Raw genomic sequence first — 24,324 nt, 5'->3', positions numbered from 1 at the left:
CCAGGTGAGGAAACAGGCGGGGAGGGGTTAAGGAATGTCGTCCAAGGTAACAGAGGAAGAGGGGGTGGGGTCAATTCCTCACCGTCAGTGTGACCCAGGCCTGTGCCTGCGGCCCTGGTGTTCTCCTTAATGTTTGTGATTTCTGAATCCTCGCTGCATTCGCTAAAGTTCACAATCAGAATTTTTCTAATGATTACTTATCTTTGAGAGACAGAGCGTGAGCAGGGGAGGGGCAGGGAGAGAGAGAGAGAGGGAGACAGAAGATCCACGCTTACAGCAACAAGCTCGACGTGGGGCTTGAACTCACAAACCATGAGCTCTTGACCTGAGCCCGAGTCAGACATCGACCGACTGAGCCACCGAGGCGCCCAACACAATATTTTTAAATGTCCAATTATACGTATAATCGTTTGTCTACACAAGCGAGATGAAGCCTGAATCTTTGATTTGTTCATAAAGCCAAGGAGAACAATTACCAGCCGATCCTGGGGTCCCTGCCATAGATGGAAGGCTTTGCTTAATCAGCAGGAGGTAGCTTGGCAGGGAGAAGCAAAGCCAGTCTTGCGGGGGTCGGGGGGTGGCATTGTGGCAGCTGCAGAACAGCTGTGGGGACAGAGAGCAGCTAAGGAAGAGGGAGTGGGGGTCTGCAGGCCCCACGCTTAGTAGGCTCAACATCCCTGGCTATTCATGTCAGTCTTAAGGGCTTAAAATAAAATATTCATGAAAGAACCTGGCAAGCTGTTTTTGTTTTTTGTTTTTTGGTTGTTTTTTTTCTTTGCAAACCTCTGGTGTTTTCAGGCCGCAGATATTTTTAGGTGAGGGGCAATCAATGCCAAGTGTACTTGTGGCTCTAAAAATGAAATTGCTGATATATTGAATTTCCTTTGGTTTAGGGATTAATGTAAGACAAACTTCTTAAGACCTGTTCAGCATGGAAATTGTAAACCTCTCTTTCATTTAACACAGTTCTTTAAAAAATTTTTTTTTACATTTATTTATTTTTGAGAGACAGGGAGAGACAGAGCACAAGTGGGGGGCGGGGGGCAGAGAGAGAAGGAGACACAGAATCAGAAGCAGGCTCCAGGCTCTGAGCTGTCAGCACAGAGCCCGATGCGGGGCTCGAACCCACAAACCGTGAGATCATGACCTGAACTGAAGTCGGACGCCCAACCGACTGAGCCACCCAGGCACCCCTAACACGGTTCTTTAAATGTTAGTTTTTATTTGCACTTCTTTAAGCTTAATGTTTGTGAAAATTCTAAGATTTGACATGTTTGATTTTGAAGGTATATGGACACCTCTTTAATCGATGTAGATGTGCAACCAACTTACGTACGGGTCATGGTCAAAGGGAAGGTAAGTATAATGCAGTCGACTGTTAACAATTTCAAAAGCTAAGTCTGCAACTCAGCTAGGTTGCCTCAAAAATTGTGAGAGTAATATGAAAATAGGAAAAAAGAAGCCCAATCAGAGAGCTACTGTTTAGACACATGATTTTTAAACGTTTTTAACAATTTTTCTTGATATTTATTTAGTTTAGAGAGAGAGACTGAGCACGAGCAGGGGACGGGCATAGAGAGAGGGAGACACAGAATCCGAAGCAGGCTCTGGTCTCCGAGCTGTCCGCACAGAGCCTGATATGGGGCTCGAACCCACAAACCATGAAATTATGACCTGAGCCGAAGTCGGATGCTTAACCAACTGAGCCACCCGGCGCCCCTGGACACATGATTTCATACAATGGGAGTGGTATACAATGGGAATGGTTGTTGACCAGCCACGGTGCAGCTCCATAAAATTAATATTTTTAACTTATTTCTGTTGTGTTAGTACTGTTCCAAAGCTGAGTAGATGGTTATATATGTGGTAGCCTATGCTTGAGATTATATTTAAATTATGTACCCGCTTTATTTTTTTTTTTTTTTTTTTTTTTTTTTTTTTTTTTTTTATTTATTTTTGGGACAGAGAGAGACAGAGCATGAACGGGGGAGGGGCAGAGAGAGAGGGAGACACAGAATCGGAAACAGGCTCCAGGCTCGGAGCCATCAGCCCAGAGCCTGACGCGGGGCTCGAACTCACGGACCGCGAGATCGTGACCTGGCTGAAGTCGGACGCTTAACCGACTGCGCCACCCAGGCGCCCCTATGTACCCGCTTTAAATTGTCGATGATTTCATTCACAGCAATTGTAATTTTATAATTTTTGAAATAGTATTTTTGGCTGATTATGAGCATTCACAGGAATGCTATAAAGACTTTAAAATGGAAATACGTTGATAGTTCATGACAAGGAGTTTTATCCTTTATTATTAGTCATGTTAACATAAACGGACCAATGACTATTTTGCTGTTTGTCATCGATGACTGTTCTTTAGACCATCCATTAAAACAGGTCAAACAGTTCCTGCACATCAAGCGTAGCTCGGACATGGGTTCTTTTTTTCCTAAGTCTAAGCACGTTGTTTTTAAAATGGCACGGTGGATCTTGAATTTGTCATGAAAATGCCTCTTGAAGTAACCCTCTCCCGTAATATGCAAACTTCCTGTTTGTCGTCAGCCATTTCAGCTTGTTCTTCCTGCCGAAGTGAAGCCGGACAGCAGCTCTGCTAAGCGATCTCAGACGACAGGGCATCTGGTGATCTGCATGCCCAAGGTAAGCCATGTCACTTGTCACTTGGATCGATTTCCAGCCTGGGCGCGTCGGCTCCTGAAGGAACTTGACCTATCAAAGCTAATGATGGCTGCTTTTGGTTGAGGGAACCAGAAGATCCACTCACCCCAGCTAAGGCAGGAGAACCAGGACGTGTGAGAACAGAGCTGAGACTGGGGCACAGTTGGGACCCGGGGGCGGGGGGCGGGGGGGCCTCACCCCGTCACCACTCGGCCAGTTGTTCTCGCCTCTGCAGCCCCCTCCCACCTCTGCAGCCAGAGCGGCGGTGGGGGTCGTTGTGTGTGAGTCCCCTCGTCCTTCCAAGTGGGACAGGTAACACGAGCACATCTATTACATGGCGATCAGTACTTTTAACCATAAAGAAGTGTTTCATCTCCAGAAGGTAGGGAGGGCTCGGGCAGGGGAGGGTCAGGGTCTCTCCAATATGTTAGCTTTGTCCTCAGACCCGCTTCCTTCCTGAGAGGAGCACTCGCAGCCACGGGGACAGCACGCTGTCTTGTCCTTCCCTTGCATGAAGATAGACAAACGGAGAATCAGGGACAGACACAGAGAGATGAGCCCCCCAGTCACCTTGGAACAAAAGTTCCTCTGGACTAATCAGGCCGATTTAGCTGAAGAGCCCAGCAAGTCTTGATTAACTTAACCTTGGGCAATGAAACCCATCTCTGGCCAAAGGGATAGAAGTACTTTGTTTGGTTTCTATTATTTTATATTGGTTACTATTATCTCCTCCCATGACCTGGGGTGGGGTCAGCTTTGCCCTAGCCACTCAGGTTTCAAAGGGGCAGAGTAGATGAGCCAGTCAAATGGGGTTCTGGTCTTGAGGAAAAACAGGACAATGGGGATGGGGTGTCTGCCCCAGAGAATAAACTTGATTAACCAGTAAGGTTTCGATAATAATTTATTAATCCTTCATTTTCCCATAGCCAGATTTGTAACAGATCGATTATGGGTGATCAAGTATGTATTTTTGCTCTGAGTCAGTAAAAAAAGCAAATACAATGTGCTGTCGGGCAATAAGATGGCAAACACAGCCGTAAGAATCACATTGTCCTTGGTAACTACCACCGGTTGGGGAAGTGCTTGTATGCTAATTAGGATAGCCCATAGGGAACTCTGAGAGATAACCTAATTACCTCAGTCCTCTGATCTACACAAGAGTGTGATGCTGTGATCAGCAACCTCTTTTTTTTTTTTTTTTTGCAACTTCCATTCGAACTGAAACATGACATTTTTCATGTTAAAGACACATGAAAAGTATAGAAAGCGGCTTATTAAATAAAAAGCATCCTAGAAGAGCGCCATTGAAGATGAGATAATTTACATAGAGGGACTCAGAATGGTTCAATTTTGTTCTCACTCATAAACTACGAATAACATTTTTCCTTTGAGGTATCTATTTTTAAGGTTTTAGACTACTATGTTCAACAAACATCGATACGCGTTATCTCTGTTCTTCTTTCTTTTAAATTATTATTCAGTTAATCCCTCTTAGCATTCCTTTATATGTCTCTTACTTTTAAAAGGTAGATAATCAGTTTGCATTCCCACCAACGGTGCAAGAGGGCTCCCCTTTCTCCGCATCCTCACCAACACGTGTTATTTCCAGTGTTGTTGATTTTAGCCATTCTGACAAGGTGTGAAGTGATGTCTCATTGTAGTTTTGATTTGTATTTCCCTGACGACCAGTGATGTTGAGCATCTTTTCGTGTGTCTGTTGGCCATCTGGATGTTTTCTTTGGAAAAAATGTCTGTTCAGGTCTTCGGCCCATTTTTTAATTGGGTTATTTGTTTGGGGGGTATTGAGTTTTGGAAGTTTTTTAAAGTTTACTTATTTTGAGAGGGAGCAAGTGAGGGGGGTGGCAGAGAGAGAGAGAGAGAGAGAGAGAGAGAGTGAGAGAATCCCAAGCAAGCTCTGCACTACCAGCACAGAGCCCGATGCAGGGCTTGAACCCACAAACCGCGAGATCGTGACTTGAGCTGAAATCAAGAGCCCGACACTCGACTGACTGAGCCACGTAGGCACCCCAGTTTTATAAGATTTTTGTATTTTGGGGATACTAACCCTTTATCAGACATGTCATATACAAATATATTCTTGCCATTCAGGAGGTTGAATTTTAGTTTTGTTGATTATTTCTTTCACTGTGCAAAAAGCTTTTTATTTCGACGAGGTCCCCATAGTTTATTTTTGCCTTTGTCTCCCTTGCCTCAGGAGACATACCTAGTAAGAGATTGCTACGGCTGATGTCGAAGGGGTTGCTGCCTGTGTTCTCCTCTAAGACTTTAATTGTCAAATCACTAAACTGCACACCTCAAACTGAAAGATAGTCAGTGAAAACAACCTGTGGAGAATAATTTCTTGCCCCAAAATAGTTGGTTTTCATTCATGAGTGAGATATTTGCAAGGACTATAAAGTTCAAAGAACAAAACCCTTCTCTTAAACATCATCACAAGTGAAAAATCCAGAACCCTGACTTTACTTATGCGTACTATTAAAAGTATGCATTACTGAAAATTGACATCTTCATAGAAACTCTTGAAGTACCAAACTACTGAGCTATTTATATGTCCAGGCCTCTAACTTACTGTGGAATTGACTGCATCTGGCTGCATTATAATTACTGAGGCAGCGACTTGGAATTGTAAAGCATCTCGTAAAAGTCGGGTAGACCCTTAGGTACAATTTTGATTCCTTCACAAAATAGTGTTGTCATTACTTAACATATTGATAACCTAGTTCCAGAAATACCCAACGTGCCCTTTAGTAGTTTTTAATATTGGGATACTCTAAATTAACGAAAAGAAGATCAGATGTGATATTTGGTTCCCTTTTATGATAATATTTGTAAAGAATACTGCAAAGAGCTGACCTGTTTGATTGTGTCTGTGCTGTGATGATTATATTGTGTTTATTGGTGGAAATTCAAGGGTGTGTACGATTTCCAAGGACGTAAAATTTGTAATCGAATCCACAAAATGCTATAATATTTCTCATCAGACCCTTCCTCCGGCATTTGGTCTTAGACATCAAATTAATAATTTTCCCTTTTCTTACTCCTAAATGGGGCTGGATCTTTGCGGACTGCGTGCTTGTAGGCAAGTTTTATCGAGTCTGCTCCCTGTCACGGGGTCGTGGCTAAATTTTCTGTCGCCGACATGCCAGTGGGTCCTCCCAGCTCAGGTCCACATTCCAAGAGGCTCTCCCCTCCTGCCCTCCACAGCACCAGATGCTTCCCAACATCCGCCACTGAGTCTGTGTCCTGTGGATAGATGTAATTGATATACAAATGTCACTATCCCTAGAGTGCTGCTGGAATTCCTCTGTCTTCACGTACCATCTTATAACTTCACTTGTGGGCGCCGTGTCTCCCAGGATGCCGTCCCCTACCGTACCTTCTCCACCATGACTTCAAGGGCCAATGTCTTGGCTACCGTTGATGAGTGCGGTAGTGGATGAAGACGCACTCCAGCTCTCCCGGCAGGGTAGCATCGGGCAATCCACTGCTCAGATGGCAGGCAGAGGAGTAGGAAACTTTCTGTTTCGTGAGTTTTTTCGCAGTCCTGTTCACGGGTTAGTGGCATCTTTTCCCTTAGGTTCTAGCACTGTTTTATTCACTAGCCTTAGTTTTGGGGGCGTGGTAGAGGGAATCTCAGTTCCAGTGTGTGCAGCCTTTTATTACATTAGACGTATCCAGTCAAGGGACGTGGCCCCTGGGTGTCCTCTATCAAACTCAGTCTTTTTTTTTTGGAGAAGTGTTGGTAATTCCTTTGTCAGCACAGCCACCAGAATGATGGTTTTATAATATATGTAAGTCAGATCAAGTCCCATTTCCCGTATCATTCAGAGTTAAAGGTGAAACGTCCTGACCACCTCCCCCTGCCATTATCCCTCTGACATCATCTTGTACCATTTTACCTTCCGATCATTCCAGCCATGTTGGCCTCCCTGTTATTTTACAAACAGGACAAACAGCCTTCTACCACAGGACCCTTGCACCTAGCGTCCGGTCTGTTGGGATGCTCTTCCCCCAGATGCCCTCATGGTTTGCTCTCTCAACTTTTCCATGTTTCTATTCAAGTGTCCTCCTATCCGTGGGTCTTTTCTGATCCCTGTATCTAGAAAGCATCCCCTCCTTACCCTAGCATTCACTATCCCTCTTGCTGCTATATATTCTTCGTAGACTGTATCACGACCTAACAGCCTATATATTTGTTTATTTCTTTGTCTATCCCCCTCAACAAGAATTTAAGATTTATGAGAACAGGGATTTTTGTCTGTTCTTATCAGTACTCTGTCACTGGCACCAAGAACAGAGCCTGACAAAGAGAAGGTGTTAAGTTTTGTTCAATGAGTGAATACCTTAAGTGCATCTTTGAAATACATTTAATGGGGCACCTGGGTGGCCCAATCGGTTGAGTGCCCAACTTCGGCTCAGGTCATGATCTCACAGTTTGTGAGTTCGAGCCCCGCGTCGGGCTCTGTGCTGACAGCTCAGAGCCTGGAGCCTGCTTCAGATTCTGTGTCTCCCTCTCTCTCTGCCCCTCCCCCGCTCATGTTTTCTCTCTCTCTCTCTCTCTCTCTCAAAAATAAATAAACCTTAACATTTTTTAAGAATTTAAAAAATAGATGAAATACATTTAGTATTGGAACGTGAATCTCCTGCTTAATTATTTTCTCCCCCAACCGTTTCCCTATTATTTTTCCATGCAGGTTAACTTTAAAATAGTTTTATCTAATTCTGCCTCCAAAAGTGCTGTTGGGATTTTTGTTGTCATTGCAGTTTGGAAGCAGGGGAAATGATTAAGGAAGGGGCTCTGGAGCCAGAGAACCCAGGTTAAACCCTGGTAATTGTACTCAGCATTTGTATGGCCGTGGGCAAATTATTAATCCTTCTGTGCCTCAGATGCCCTGTCCATTAAATGATATTAATAATCACTCATGTTACAAAAGGTTATTGTGAGGATTATATAAATTAATATATGTAGCTTTGTGTATGTTAGAAGAACTTGGGACATAACACACACTGCATTTCTGTTTACTGTTAATTCATGTTATTCGTTGTTACTAGTGACTAATATTGTCCCATTAATTGGTAACGTCCCTTCCTCTATTAATCAACATTTTTTATGATTGATATTTTATTGAATCTATAGATTGTTACGGGAATGAATTAATATATTTACGTAACCAAAACCGTATGTTTAATAATGTATGTTTTTCCATTTATTATTCTTATTTTACATCCCTCAGAACTTTTTTTTTTTTTTTTGGTATGTGTGTGGTTTTCTCTCCAGAGCTACTACAGATTTACTGAGGTTTATTTTTAGGTCCCATACAGAGGATTGTAATCCCAGTTTATGTGGAATTATTTCCCATCACACTGCCTGAGTTTATGCTTGGCCTTCGGCATGTTTTCTTCAATGGGTGGTCAGACTAAGTTACATGTACATAAACAATCTCACCATCATCAGCCTGGGAATGTTTGGCATATGATCTCATTACAGTCCAGCTTAACAAGATTTAACGGAAATTTTGTATTCACTGAGAAGCTTGTTCCAAGTCATTAAATTAGGCTCCCATCTAGATTCTCAACTGACAAGTTACAGGAACACCCCAAGCGTACGCTTCGTGATTTCCTTTGGGTGTTCTTTCCGAATAATTAACCGAGATTAAGGAAGTTGCTATCTCAACTGAACAGCAAATTATATTTACGGCTTCGGTTGGTGAACATCTTGCTGGAGTCTGCTGTATTGAGCGCTGGAGGTGAAGGTCACACGTTAAGGTGAACATCACAGACCACGATCCTAAAACACAGTCTCAGACTCCCTTGTCTTCATTAGTTGGACACGGATTTCTCCGCACTTGCCCTCGACTCGGATATACGTATGATACACCCGACCTAAGCTCACTTTTACTCTCTGCTTATTAATTTCAAGTGGATCTGTAGTGACGGCTGCCTGCTCATCTTGCTAGCTTTTCCTGTTCCATTCATACTTCTCCTTTTTCTGAACATATTTCTTAGCCTCAGCTCATTTCTCAAACTTCCAACATTGAAACAAAACAGAAGCAAAACAAGGTCCTTTCCACATACCCCAACGGTTGCGTCTTCCCTCGCTTGGCCTCCTCGCCCAACCACCTGGCTGTGATCTATCCAAACTCTCCGTGTGTGTGTTGGGTCCCATTGCCACTGGCTCTTGAGAGACCTTTTTTTCTCTCTGACAATTTTCTCTTCTCTCTAGAGAGAAGAATCGAATTTCCCCTTTCTGCATCTTGCATTAGAAAACGTGCTAAATACATCTTCCTTCTTTCAAACGAACCGGTACAAAATAAAACCATCCGCTTCTAGGTAGTGGCATCATCTGCTTTACAGCCGAACTCATGGAACGGACATCTGTATTTTGCTGCTTCAATTCTTTCCTCAGAAAGAACCAGCCCCAACTAGGCATTCACACCCCCCACCTCCCCTCCGTGGAAACATCTCTTTGAGGTCTCCAGTCTCGTCCACGTTACTAAGCCCTCATCTTCTGATTTGCCCTTTCAGAAGCTTTTTACACCACGATCGGTCCCTCCATTTGTAAACGTTTGTTTACTTGGCGTTAGATATACACCACTTTTACTCGCTTCTCTTCCTATGCCACTGGATCCTCCTGCTCACTGGATGTCCTCTGCCGCTACCTGCTGCTTTGCTGGTTCTTTCTCGTACCCTGGCCTCCGAGAGTGGGCGTGGCGGTCATTCAATTCTGGGGCCTCTTCTCTTCCCTATGTATACTCATTCCCTACGGGAATCTCCCCTCATCTCATGACTCTGAATGACATCGAGAGCTACATCATCTGCTGATTGCCAGCAAGGTCATCGGGAGCAATAATGACGCTGAACAAAATTGAGGAAGGTGGGCTGCATATTTGAAACACCTGAATAATATCAGTACCGAATGTGGCAGTGAACAGTTACTGTCCACTGATGCAGAAGGAATGGCTTTCAGTGGCCACACAGGGATGAGAAGAAAAAAGCATAAGTCTATGGGTGGAGACTCTGGTAAACCATACCCGCTTTGAGAGGGCACTCTGATGGACTGTAACCTAAGAGTAAGGTGAATAAGCAGCCAGCCAGCCCTTCAGAAGGTCTAGCAGCCTGTCTCAATGGCTATCAAAATGGCCCTAACTTGAGCCTTGAACTTGAGTGAAGGTAGTCTCAGGTGAGACTGGCCATATATATGTATGTGAATATCTATCTATCCATTCAACCATTTTATTTTAGACTATATACACACATACACACACATATACACACACACACACATCTATAGGTAGTTTTTAAGTAACTATCGAGTGCACACTCAAAGATAAATTAGGCACACAGAGACATGAATGGGATCCAGTTGAAACACTACCAGTGTTTTGGAATCTGGTTCTGCCAGGTTGCCGCTCTTCCTTCTTGCCGGGAACCTTCAGACAGCCACAGTTATTGTAGATATTAAATTGTGAGACACAGATTGTAAAATACTGTTTTAATTTCAGGTCTCCCCGAAGAGGAACCTAGTGTAGGGATGTGAGTACGGCAATTTACTTGAGTGGGAAGGGACTGCTGGTCAGGAAGTAGGGAAGGAAAGGAAGGTAGCCAGCAGAGAGCGCTCTATGAAGCTAGCTACCCCAGGGGGAAAGCTCTAGGAGATATTGCAGAACACCTCAGGATAGCTCCGCCTAAGCGGAGAAGAAACTGGAATAGTAATAAACCGACCCTGAGAACCTATGGTGGGGGCGGGGGGAAGGGGATGATATAAACACCACAGCAATTCCAAACTACTGCTGGCAAGAAAAACCATGAACTTTTCCAGGTCCATGGAGGATATCTCCCACTGAGACTATCTCTTGCAAGACTGTAAAAGGATGTTGTCTTTGCTTTGGAAGCATCATGATCATCCTTGATGTTTGTCCTAACTTAATAAAATACCGTCTTCAATTTTAGGCTGTTGTGTGGAGATGATCATCCAGGGGGAACTGTCAGATAAGATTGCATTAACAAGTATAAAAGAATTTTGGAGGAACTGTTTGATAGTTAGATTTCTTCTACTTTTATTTCAAAGCCATGTAGCTGTCTTCTGCAACTGTCATATTGATTTTACATATAAATGTCAGTAATTGCACCTTCTAAAATTTTCCTCAGACTACTTGGGTGTCTTTGGGATCATAGCCAATATTTCTATCTTTCTTATTTTTCTGATCATTTTTTCTAAAATTTAAATTTTTTTTGCTGCCAGGTATGTACTTGTTTGAGATGGAATATACTTCAAAAATGTTTAATTTATATAGGTATTTTTATCTGTTCAAAGATTTTTAAATAACATTCCTATGGTAATTTATATATTTTCTAAAATTGTGGGTTAATGACCTGTCTTTAAATAGAAAAAACATTTTGTTTTCTTTAAAGAAATCTTTTTTTCATTAGACTCAGTGAATTACATGCTTCTCTTAGCAAAGTCAATCAGGGCACAGTTAAGAAAGAATGAAATTATTAAAATATCAACAATGAATTTGGATTAATGTAAACTTCCTCTAATGCCAGAGGCAAATTAAAAATTATATAGATTCTGAAGTTTTATATTAATAATTTTCTCTTCCGGGACTCTGAACCTCACATTTTTAAATGTTCAACACTGGAATTATGGATAACTAATAAATATAAACACCAGAAACATGTAACAAAGGTGGAGAACTTACAACTGACCCAATTCCTCTGTAGTTGATGTAGGATTGGTGGAAAATAAGTCCATTTCAGGTGTAGGGCTGGGCCTTATTGCTGAGTCCTGTTTACCCAGTAACTGATTCAACTACTCTACCGTCCAGATCAGGTAAGTGGCTTACATCAGTGCAGGTTGGTATTTAATGGACTTAGGCAGTTTGGAAGCTTTATGAGACATTTTTAGAAATCACTTATGAGGCATGGGGGAAGACACTGCCATGTGTATACTTAAGTAGAACGGTGGTAGAGAAAAGACATGCTACACCCATTAATAAGTTATATGAAAGTTTTTTGTATCAGATGAGGGAATTATTTAGCATGTGTGGAAGTAAGGCACTAGAACTCAAAAACTTCCTGCCAAATTATAAAAAACTTTAGAAAATCAATGAATTATTAATTAATCAATTAAAATAGTCAATCCATTAAAGATTTACTAAGCATTTAGTGTGAATAAAGCACTGTGTGAATTACTGTGGAAGAGACCAAAAAAAAAAGATGTGGGTTTCTTAGGGCGTTCTTCCTGTCTTCTCCCTGTTGAATCCACTCACTGACCATGACCACCTGCGGGCCCAGATCTGCCCTCACCCCTCACTTCCTAAGTCTCAGTTTCAAAAAGGCTCAGATTCTTCTTAAGTAGCTTCTCTTCCCTTCTGCTTAAACTTGGAATTATGTTACTGGCTCAGAGATGAGTGTCATAGTTGTACCTCTGGGATCTCCCAAGGCTCCCGACATGCCTCTTCCTCCAGGTAGACCCAGCGCCAGCAGAGCCCAGCATGCATGAAGCCGCAGCTCTCATAGAACTCCTGCCTCTTCCCCATTTGTAGACAAAGAGACAAGAACAGGCATCTTTAGGGGTCTTTTCTATAAGTCCTATTAGTTGCCATCCGTCTATTCACCCATCCATCTACCCACCCACCCATCTGTCCACCCATCCACCCATCCGTCCATCCATCCACCCATCTCTCCATCCATTCACCCATCCATCCATCCGTCCATCCGTCCGTCCATCCGTCCACCCACCCATCCATCCATCTATCCATCCATCCACCCACCCACCCCCCCACCCATCCATCCATCTATCCATCCATTTATCCATCCATCCATCCACCCACCCCCCCACCCATCCATCCATCTATCCATCCATTCATCCATCCATCCACCCACCCATCCATCCACCCACCCATCCATCCACCCGCCCATCCATCTATCCGTCCATCCATCCACCCATCTGTCCACCCACCCACCCATCTGTCCACTCCCCCACCCATCCATCCACCCCCCCATCCATCCATCCATCCATCCATCCATCTACCCACCCACCCATCCGTCCATCCACCCACCCATCCGTGCATCTACCCACCCATCCATCCATCCACCCATCCATCCATCCACCCACCCATCCATCCACCCACCCACCCATCCATCCACCCACCCATCCATCTATCCATCCATCCATCCACCCATCTGTCCACCCACCCACCCATCCGTCCACCCCCCCACCCATCTATCTATCCATCCATCCATCCATCCGCCCATCTATCCATCCACCCATCCACCCACCCACCCACCCATCTATCCATCCATCCATCCATCATCCATCCATCCACCCACCCACCCACCCACTCATCCATCCACCTATCCTACCATCCACCTAGCCATTCCATATATTTTAATGATCACCTACTGGGTGCTCTGGTAGGTTCTTGGAAATGCAAAGAAAAAGTAAGACTTGTGCTGCATTAGGTTCCCCTAATAGGGGATACCTTCGTGTAGGGATATCTTCGTGTAGAATTAGGATCGAATCTGTAATACCTCCTGCTATTTTGCTTGCATTGAAAACCTAAGGAGGGCTTCTCATTCCCAGTCCCCAGGTCCCCCCCACCATTAATGCTCTGCTACTGAGCCACCATCCCCCTCCTCAACTACTTCAATAGTCTTATAGGAATAGTTGTCCTTGTTTTGAGTAAAGTTTCAAAATGAGTCAGAAAGTTATTTTTCTTGGAAGAAGTAGTGAAGAAGATATAAGAAAGAGAGTTGTATGATTTTTAAAACTTAGATTAAAACATGAAAACAGGGAAACTGGGAGTGGGGAGAACAAACATACGAACACTTTCGCAACCACCAAATACATACCGTTAACTTTTTAAATTTTATTTGAGTATAGTTAGTTTCAGGGCTAACTATACTCAAGCTGGACAAGTTTGTACATTGTGCTGTGTTCACCACAGCTGTGGCTACCGTCTGTCATGTTACATCGCTATGATAGTATCATTGACTGTATTTCCTGTGCTGTGCCTTTTCCCAAAGTTGGAAGCTTGTACCTCCTTCTCCCCTTCACCAATTTTTCCAATCCCCCACCCTGCTTCCCTCTGACAACCATAAGTTTGTTCTCGGGATTCATAGGTCTATTTCAGCTTTTTGTCTGTTTATTCATTTGCTTTTTTTTTTTTTTTTTTTTTTTTTTTAGATTCTACTTACGAGTGGAGTCATATGGTATTTGTCTTTCTTGGTCTGACTTATTTCCCTTAGAATTATACCCTCCAGGTTTATCCATGTTGTCTCAATGGCCTGATCTCATCTTTTTTATGGCTGTATAATATTCCATTGTGTATATACACCATATTTCCTTAACCATTCCTCTATTGATGGACACTTACGTTGCTTCCATATCTTGGCTATTGTAAATAATGCTGCAGTGAACATAGGGGTGCATGTATCTCTGCGAGTTAGTGTTTTCATTTTCCCTGGGTAAATACCCAATAGTGAAATTATTGGATCATATGGCATTTCCATTTTTAGTTTTTTGAGGAATCTCCATACTGTTTTCCAAAGTGACAATGTCAGTTTGCATTCCTGCCACCAGTGCACGAGGGCTCTTTTTTCTCCTCGCCAACAATTGTTTCTTCTCTTCTTGATTTTAGCCATTCTGACAGGTGTGAGGTGTTATCTCATTGTGGTTTTGATTTGTATTTCCCTGAGGATCAGTGATGTTGAGCATCTTTTCATGTCTATATGGAAATGTCTATTCAGGTTCTGTGCCCATATATTTTTTTTCAGAGAGAGAGAGAGAGAGAGAGAGAGAGAGAGAATCTTATGCAAGCCCCACACCCAGTGCGGAACCTGACATGGGGCTCTATCTCATGACTGTGAGATCATGACCTGAGCAGAAATCAAGAATAGGATGCTTAACCGACTGAGCACCCATGCACCCCTTGTTATGCCCAGAATTCGTGATCCCCAAATACCGCCAGGGAGCCGAGTCCGATGCAAAAGCAAAAGAGCCTTTATTCGAGTAGCTCGAGCTCAATCCCCTACCTGCACTGACTTAGCAGTGAGATGCCGGGGAGAGAGAGCGAGTTTCAAAAGCACAAAGGTTTTATTGGGGTCTAGGGGCAGTTGGTGAGGTAATGGCTGTGGCCTCAGCCGATTGGCTGGGGAAGGGCCCGAGTCCTGTTAGGCAGGTGAGGGGGGTATTACTCAAGGGGAGGAGGTGTGGTCAAGGTGAAGGACACAGAACAAGATGGAGTCAGCCGGCGTAGGCCCGCCCTTTCACCCCTCTCTGCCCATTTTTTAATCACACTGTTGGTTTTTTTGGTGTTGAGCTGTATGAGCTTCTTGTTTTGGGGGCGTATTAACCCCTTACTGGGTATATCATTTGTAAATGTCGTCTCCCGTCCCATAGGTTGTATTTGAGTTTTGTTGATGGCTTCCCTCACTGTGCAAAAGCTTTTTATTTTGATGTAGTCCCGAGATTATTTTTGTTTTCTGGATAAGAGACCTATCTAGAAAAGTGTTGCTACGACCAATGCAGAGAAGTTACTGCCTGCGTTTTGTTCTAGGATGTTTATGTTTTCAGGTCTCACATTTAGGTCTTCTCAGTGCACTGTGTTCATGTTGAAATTTAATATAAATATTCTCAGGGAAAATGAGTGGAATTAAATTAAAATGTGTGAATTACAAAGCATTACAGAAAATAAATGTAAACAAAAGTCAATACAGTCAGGAGTGGAAAAACACCAGGAGGGAGACACAAAATCAGAATATTTGTAAGAAAGTAACAGATGTAAAATCCATTATGCTATCCAGCTCAAAAGAACACTCCTGAAACTCAAAGACCTGGGAGATACGTAAACAAAAGAATGGACAAAACTATATGAAGTGAATGCAAGCAAAATTTAGAGTACTTATGGCAAAATGAGTATCAGACATGACAATTTAAAGCAAAGAAGCATAAAATGGAATAAAAGTTATTCTATAGTAATAAAAGTATTATATAAAATAAAAATCCAACTCACGGCCTTATATTCATTGATTGTACATTATTTAAGTGTAGAAAGCCCAGGGTCTTATAAACATAAGGACAGATAAGCAGTCATCTCTACTAGAAGATTTATGACCCATTTCTGTCTTTGATAAATATGATCAATGAAGAGTAAGACCATTTATTATTTGAGCAATATAATTAAGGTAATTTGAAAAGTTCATAATAGACAAAACCCTCCAAAAAGCTTATTCTCATTTCCAAAAGAAAAAATTACAGAAATTATATTTAATTACTAGTCCCTAGAAATAATATTAAGCATAAAATACAGAGTAAACCACTAACTACAATTGGGAAATTCAAAATGCTGTCCCCCAGTGCTGTTCAACCTCACAGGAAATACAAACTAGAGTTATTAATTGGAAAATAAAAGCTTTAAATATTAGCAAACTGTCTAGGCTTTAGAATCAAAGACATTTTATATGCACCTGCCAGCTCATAAGCCGCCTACAAGCGTAAATCCGCCGGACTGATTTCAAATGGCCAAATGAACCCATAATTGCTTTCTGCAGACCTGCTCCTCCCACGGTCTTCCCTGTCCTAGAAAATGGCATCATCGTAGGCTCAGTTGTCCAAGTCGAAGGTTAGAAGGCATCCTTGACCTACCTCTTACCCTTACACGTCGTCAGCACTACCGCCCAAACATACCCTGAATTTAGTTACTTACCTCTGCCTCCCCACCTCAGCCGTGTTCAGGCTATAGTACCATCTCCCAGCTGGACCATCTCATACAGGCCCCTCCCTGTTTCCCTGCTTCTGTCCTTTCCACCTTTTGATTCCTTCCCCATACAAAAGCCACAGTGACCTTTTTAAAACGTAAGTCGGATCATTTTATTCTCACGCTTAAAACCCACCAATGGCTTTCCATCGCACATCCCGTAAATGTGCTTGTGTAACTGAATGGCATCCGGAAAAGCCTCGAAGCTGTGGGATCAGCAAGACTGTTTTCAAGACTCCCCCGATCCATAGAATCACCTGGAGAGAGCTTGTTAAAAAACTAGATTCCCAGGCCACTATCCTGAGGATTCCAGTTAGATGTTGTGGAAGTGTGTGTCTTAACAAGTACCCTGAGGTGTGAGACACACGGAGGAAGTCAGTTAAGGGTCTGATGGAAACTCAGGAAAACACTGAGGCACTGAAAATGCATACAGGAAATGTATACAGGAAGGTACCTTGCGGGAGTAATTCAGGAAATGTATTACACAGGTAAACGCAGATCTGAGATGCCAGAGGAGGGAGAGTAAGACCAGCCAGAAAGCCGTAACATCAGGTGGGTCCCCCCTCTCCCAGGACAGAGGGAGGAGGTGGTGGTGGTGGAAAACACGCGCCAGGTCACCCGGAAGGAACCAGAGCCGCAGAGGCCTCTTGGGCAGCCACGCAGGAGATCCTCCCTCCGTGGAGTGGAGTCGCTCACGCACACAGGGATTGTGGGAGGGACACCTGGAGCCTCCTTCGAGGTTCTCCAGCCTCCCTCCAGTGCTTCCTGTTGGCCAGGCCCAGCTGGGAGCCACGTGACCCGGAACTCTCCAGAGCAGAGCAGAGACAGGAGAACAAACGGACACAACCGCACGCAGGCTCAGTACGTGTATTGTGAGTTTGGATACCACATCACACCCTCGTTAAAATCCCGCAGAGGCCTGGCCCGAAGGGTACGAAAGCCAGTTATCACTGGTAAATTCTTTTAAGGGAAAAATCTCCATTTAACTCTCCTATTCTCCCCTTCTGGGGCAAATTGTGAATAACGGATTGCCCTTCGTGTAAATGATGCCTTCTAAGAGGGTGTGTGGGTGCCAGGGGGCCCCGAATGCAGAGTCTAAAACCTACGTTACATGGGACAGCGGGAAGCCAGAGAAATGCGTACACATCCGTAGTGGACAGGCCGACAGAAGCCCGGAAGAACCGATTAGCCAATAATTCGCATGTTATGTATTCGTACAATAAATTTGATGACCAGTCCCCAGATTTAGACAGTTTCCTAATAAGACTCCGTGTCAGTAGTATTTTCAGAGTGAAGTTTGGGGTGAGGAGAAAGCAATTTAGCTGTAATGGCAAAAACAAAAACAAAACAGTGTATTTTTACCTAGCGACGAAAGAAACACTTTCTTTCAAAAGCCATCATGCCACTGCACTTAATATTTTTGTTAACATCACACACTCGGGCTGGTGAAAGTAAGAGTGTATTGAGAATATTGCTCCTTCAGCTGAGTTGAAGGAAAAAAAAAACACACACACAACAACCCAGCAAAGTCTCTGTCACCTCCTGTGCCAAGTCCAAGCACCTTAAAATCAAGTCTCTCAAGACCTGACCTCTGTCTGGTGCTTCAGCCTTTTTTCCATCTATTATCTACCCAATATTCTGTGCTAGTTTATGTGGTCATTTACCTTCTTGTCTTTGTTCAGGCTTGCTTTCTCTCTCTGGAATGTTCTGATGTAGGGAATGTACCACATAATCTCCAGCTTCTGGCAAATTCCTCCTTCTTTAAAATTCATATCAAACCTCACATCCTCCAGTAAGCCTTCCCCATGTCACCGGTGCACATCCCTCCTTCCCTTGGGCTTCCATATTTAATGTACACACATACCTGTCAATTATACTTCCTTCAATGCATTTTCACTGCTAATGTGTCTTTATCTCTCATGAGATGATCAAGGATAATTTTTTAACCTATCCTTCCATATCTACCACTTGCTCCTATGTTTGGCACATAATAGATGCTCAGTAAATATTTCTTGAGAAGATTTAATAGAGGCAATAGCTGAAACCGTGGTACCAAGTAAAAATCCAAGAGAAAGAGAAATTTGCTTCTGATTTTCCTAAATACTGTGATTTGAGAAACCAGGGTAAATTCACAAGAAAAAAATTAAATGATGGATTGTTTTATATTTTGTTCTTCAATGAACATCTCTGGTTAGATTCCATTTTCTTTGTCCATTTGCTCCCTTAATTTACCACGATAGCAAGCCTTCATCTAAGGTGGAGCGATTGTTTTCTCATTCTTATTCAGCTTCATATAAATAACAGTTAAGTGGAACCATGTAAAAATCACTGTTTTGTAGGTCAGAAATGGTCAGATATTGGTAATTCCTGTGGTTCAACCTAAAGGATCGAGAGCTGGGTCTCTCTCGCTTGCGTCTGGTTCCTATATTTTACACAGCACATGTAGTCTTGGTTCATCGTCTTAGTAATTTCTGTAGTTGGTAAAGCAACCACATACATTTTGTTAAAGTAGAGGTACATGGAAGGAACCCAAGTGTCCATCGACAATAAATTCGTGCAATAAATTTGATGACCAGTCCCCAGATTTAGACAGTTTCCGAATAAGAACCAGTCCCCAGATTTAGACAGTTTCCTAATAAGAAAGAAGATGTGGTTTATATATAATGGAATATTGCTTGGCCGTGAGAAAGAATAAAATCCTGCCATTTGTAACACCATGGATGGAACTGGAGAGTATTATGCTAAGTGAAATAAGTCAGGCAGAGAAAGACAGATACCCTATGTTTTCACTCAGCCCAAGTTTTCATCAGCCCAAGTGTGTGATGTGGGACTTGAGAAACTTAACAGAACACCATGGGGGAAGGGAAGGGGAAAAATAGTTTCAAACAAAGAGGGAGGCAAATCGTAAGAGATTCTTAAATACAGAGAACAAACTGAGGGTTGATGGAGGGGTGGGGGAGAGGGGAAAATGGGTGATGGGCATTGAGGAGGGCACTTGTTGAGATGAACACTGGGTGTTGTATGTAAGTGATGAATCATGGGAATCTACTCCCAAAACCAAGAGCATACTGTATACGCTGGTATGCTAGCTAACTTGACAATAAGTTATATTTTTTAATGTGGTATATACATAAAATGGAATGCTACTAAGCGATCAAAAAGAATGAAATTTTGCTATTTGGAATGATGTGGATTGAACTAGAGTGTATTATGCTAAGCAAAATAAATCAGAGAAAGACAAATACCATATGGTTTCACTTATATGTGGAATTTAGGAAATAGAACAGATGAACTCGGGGGAAAAAGAGAGACAAACCGTGAAACGGACTCTTAACAACAGAGAACAAACTGAGGGCTGTGGGAGGGGGATGGGCCAGATGTGTGATGGGCATAAAGGACGGCACTGGTTGAGATGAGCACTGGGTATTGTACAGAAGTGATGAACCACTGAATTCTACTGAAACTGATATTACACTGTATGTTAACTAACTGGCATTTAAATAAAAACTTGAAACAAAAAAATAAATAATCTATGGTAAAAAAAAAAAAAATGGATGCGAGGGTGATCTGGCTACGACATCTGTCACCCCATTGATCACCAGGGTTGGTTTGGCTGATCTAGCCGGCTAGGCGGGTGTCCCCTTCCTCCCTCGCTGCCCCAGGTGTGTCCCTCCCAAAGCTTCGCTCAGTCCAAGAAAATGACCTTCCCTGACAGAGGAGGATCATTCTTTAGTCAAGGGTATACGAGTGGCTGCAATTCCCTGCTAGAAACTCCAAACAAGTTCTCAAGGCACATAAAATAAATAAAATAAAAATGGAATAAAATAAATAAAATAAAATGGAATAAAATAAATAAAATAAGATGGAATAAAATAAAATAGAATAAAATAAATAAAATAAAATGGAATAAAATAAATAAAATAGAATAAAATAAGTAAAATAAAATGGAATAAATAAAACAAAATAAATAAAATAGAATAAAATAAAATGGAATAAAATAAAATAAAATAAATAAAACAGAATAAAGTAAAATGGAATAAAATAAAATAAATAAAATAGAATAAAATAAAATAAAATGGAATAAAATAAATAAAATAAAATGAATAAAATAGAATAAAATAAAATGAAATAAAATAAAATGGAATAAAATAAAATAAATAGAATAAAGTAAAATGGAATAAAATAAATGGAATAAAATAAATAAAATGAATAAAATAGAATAAAATAAAATGGAATAAAATATACAGAATAAAATAAATAAAATAAGATGGAATAAAATAAAATAGAATAAAATAAATAAAATAAAATGGAATAAATTAAATAAAATAAAATGGAATAAAATAAAATAAAAATAGAATAAATAAAATAAAATGGAATAAATAAAATAAAACAAAATAAAACAAAATAATAAAATAAGTAGAGGTAGATTGTCTCCGCGCTGAGTGCTGCCTCAGGAAGTCATGAGACGCCATCCCAGGGTACTGTGTCAGCAAAGACTGGAAAGCCGTCTGGCGGAAGAGCCTTAGGAGCGACTTCTGCCTTCTGTAGAGGAGACTTGGTTCCTACCTCCATGTGCGCTCCCAACTTTCAGCTGCACGAAATCACATGACTCTGTGAGAATTAAAGTAATATCACATCAGTAAAAAGTTAATTTGTACCTTTGTGCCTGTCCCACAATTGAATTTTCAGGAAGCTGATTACATTTCTTTCTATGGATTCAGGAAACCATTAGTCCCCCTGATCTAATTTATTGAACATATTTTGGCCCTTACAGCTGTCCATCAGTCATCCCTAAACACACTTAGTGCAAAGGAATAAGATGGTTAATGTTAATGACCATCACTTCCTAGAGGAAAAACGATGCTGGTGCTGTGGGTGTGGTAGGAAGACAGTGGTCACTCCTGCAGGACCTCGTGGTCCTCTGCTGGGGAAAGTCAGAGCTCATTGGAAGTGTTTCACCTGCTGTGAATATAAATACTGGCGTTAAGATGAATTTTGGCGTTGATACGAATGTTGGTGTTAATATTTTTCTTCGTGCTGCTTCCTTAGTTCCTTCTAACTTTTAAACTTCAAAGAATCTTTGGAACTAAATAAGCTGAAAATATCTCTTAAAAATAAGAAACACATTTAGATTCTGGTGCACAGCAAATTCCCTGTGAAGAGAAGTTCCAAATTTGTGATGCTATTTGCATTTCCATAAACACAGAGTATCTTTGTCTGAGCTTATTATGTGACAAATAACAGTGTTAGAAACGGGGTGTTTTAAGACTCTAATTATGCACATGCTCCCATTCTCTTTAGTGCGTTTACAACGTGAAGCAATACAAAATTTGTACTTTTGGCTCAAGAGCTTTGTTCTTAAAACTGACATTTTAATGATTTTTCACTAGCATTGGCCTCGTTTAATGTAACTAAAATATTCAAAAAAAGTTTTAAAAATGCAAAGGTGCCACGGCTCCCCAGGAACAGGTCTGAGATGGAGGGGAGCATGCAGGGTGCCTGTGAGGGAGCGCCCCCCAGGCAGCTGCCTGTGAGCGGGAGGGAAGGGGCCAGGAGCAGGAAAGGGGAAAACCGAGCTGCCGTGGAGGCCTGACAAAGACCTCAGCCGATGCCTAGCGAGCTCTGCAGCTGACAAGGTCCTTTAGAGTTGTCCTGAGTCAGGCTTGGGGAGCAACCTTAGACCCCACAGTGATCAGAGAGAGTGGAACACAGGCTCCGGGTTCTCATACTTCCATAAGAGTACCAGGTCCCGGGCACGTCAAGGGAGCAGCAGAGAGTTCCAGAACCGAAAAGGCCACAGAGTCAAGGACTACAGGTGAATTAGGGGTAACTGGTGTGGATGGACGTCCTTCACCCTGAAGAAGAATCGGAAGCCCACCTATGCATTTGGGGCTCACTGTAATCATGTTCCCTTCAATTTAAATTACTTCAATTTAAATAAAATCAAACCTTCAGTAGCTCAGGTGCACTAACCACGTCTCAAATGTTCAGGAGCCCCATGTCGGACAGCACAGAACACTTCCATCGTTGCAGAAGATTCTAGTGGACAGTATGCTCTCTCTGCACAACCGCGTCTCCCAGAGATGCTTCGGTCTCCCTCAGACACTGCAGGAGGAAGGTGCCAGTTCCCAACACCCTAACATCTATGGCCTCTCTCTGCTCCCCTTGACTGGAGATGTCTGTTTAGCCCCCTCGTATCTATCTTTTCCTTCGTCTTTGATATTAATATGGTTTAACAAGCCAGAACTGGACTCAACAGCACCTAAAAAGTGTTTCCGTCTCATTAAGGATAGGCCAGGAAGGAGGGGGAAATATTTGAGTCCATCACACTAATTCTGTTAAAAGGACAAAAACCAGTCAAGTTTTCATATTCAAAGAGTGTTAACATTCATACCTTACTGTCGTTAACATCCGAAAATACAGCATCAGTCATTAGCCGGCAAGAAATGCCCGGAAAACAAAATTATGACATTAATATATTTTAACATAGCAAATAAAACATTTTAGGATTAACCTCCTCCCCCAAAAACCTGTGTTTGACGATGATAGAATCTGCTTCCTTGGGCAGACCTTTCCATGAGTTACCTCCTTTAAGTATTCAGTAAATATCGCACTGGTGGCTTGAGTTGCTGATTCCCCCACAGTATTCTACAAGTTTGTGTTCTGCCGACTACCCCTCATTCGTCTGTGGTCCTTGACTGTGTGGCCTCTTCGGTTCTGGAACTCTCTCTTTTAAAATGTCTCCGAACAAACTCTTCTGGACCTGAAATTTAGCGTCTTTAGTACGCGCAGTGTCCATTGTTCCTTCCTCCCAGAGTCTCAGCAAAAGTCTGGCCATTGCACACGCCATTTGTGGTACTTAAAGGTATTTTTCCTGGTCGGGTGTCCAGTACATAGGTTGAAATGTGTCACTTCGGCAGATCTTTCCCTTCTGCATTGCACACGGGCCCTCCCGTGAGGTCTACGGGAAGGGAAAGGCAAGCCTGTGTGCGTGATCCTCTGTGTAAGGGAGCGGAACAAAATCACACATACAAACACGGATTGAATTGTTGTCAAATGTGATAGATAAATATACTCTGCACTATCTAAAACACTGGTTCTTAGGGGCACCTGGGTGGCTCAGTCAGTTGAGCATCCGACTTGGGCTCAGGTCATGATCTTGTGGCTCGTGAGTTCGAGCCCCACATTGGGCTTGCTGCTGTCCCCTCAAGAGCCCGCTTCAGATCTTCTGTCCTCCTCTCTCTCTCTCTCTGCCCCTAATGGGAAACCGACGACCCGGTCTATTAATTTGGTTAATTGGCCAGCACCCTGATGCAGAAGTTGGGTAAAGATTGGATTGGAGAATCTGGTTTAGAATTGAGGCTACCTCGGGGCTTCCGATTCGCTTCCCAAACGGAGATGGTGAGTGCAGCCTGCCCGAGCCAGCAGGTGGGGGTAGGAGTGGTGACCAGACCCTCACAGCCCAAGCCTAGTCTGTGTCCTCATGGATCCTCTCGCTGCTGGGCAGCAAGTGAAGTCTCCGGCCCAACAGAGGAAGGGCAGCAGGTGTCCCTCACCTGCAGGGGAACGACCCTGCCCACCGGTGAGATGGGCCAGTCAACGAAGCACTTCCTCCCCAAAGAAAGGGAAATGATTAGGATGGAGAGAGGAATGTACACGCTCTAGATCTTTCTCCTCCCTGGTAATAAAAGGCCGGAGCGCTTGGGTGACTCAGTCAGTGAAACGTTGGACTTGAGCTCAGGTCATGATCTCTCACCATTCATGAGTTTGAGCCCCGCATCGGGCTCTGTGCTGACAGCTCAGAGCCTGCAGCCTGCTTCTGATTCTGTGTCTCCCTCTCTCTCTGCACCCCCCCGCTCCCGCCCCAACT

General features: G+C 42.7%; 1 protein-coding gene across 7 annotated transcripts in view; it reads left to right on the top strand.

Annotated features, from left to right (window-relative positions):
* Nucleotides 1-24,324, top strand: part of DNAAF11 (dynein axonemal assembly factor 11) — a 77,222-nt gene that overhangs the window by 44,501 nt on the left and 8,397 nt on the right. For 5 of the 7 annotated variants that reach the window (XM_042923582.1, XM_042923581.1, XM_042923578.1 and 2 more), the window contains 2 exons: nucleotides 1,287-1,356; nucleotides 2,557-2,652. In XM_042923582.1, coding sequence (XP_042779516.1) covers nucleotides 1,287-1,356; nucleotides 2,557-2,652 — 166 coding nt within the window. Of the gene's footprint in view, nucleotides 1-1,286; nucleotides 1,357-2,556; nucleotides 2,653-24,324 lie in introns of those variants that run through there. The other 2 variants (XR_006198194.1, XR_006198193.1) reach the window with 2 other exon arrangements.

This window comes from Panthera leo, chromosome F2 (assembly GCF_018350215.1).
Source record: "Panthera leo isolate Ple1 chromosome F2, P.leo_Ple1_pat1.1, whole genome shotgun sequence".
Taxonomy (NCBI): Eukaryota; Metazoa; Chordata; class Mammalia; order Carnivora; family Felidae; genus Panthera; species Panthera leo.
The sequence above is the reverse complement of the archived record's forward strand: the minus strand, read 5'-3'. Positions and strand labels throughout refer to the sequence as shown.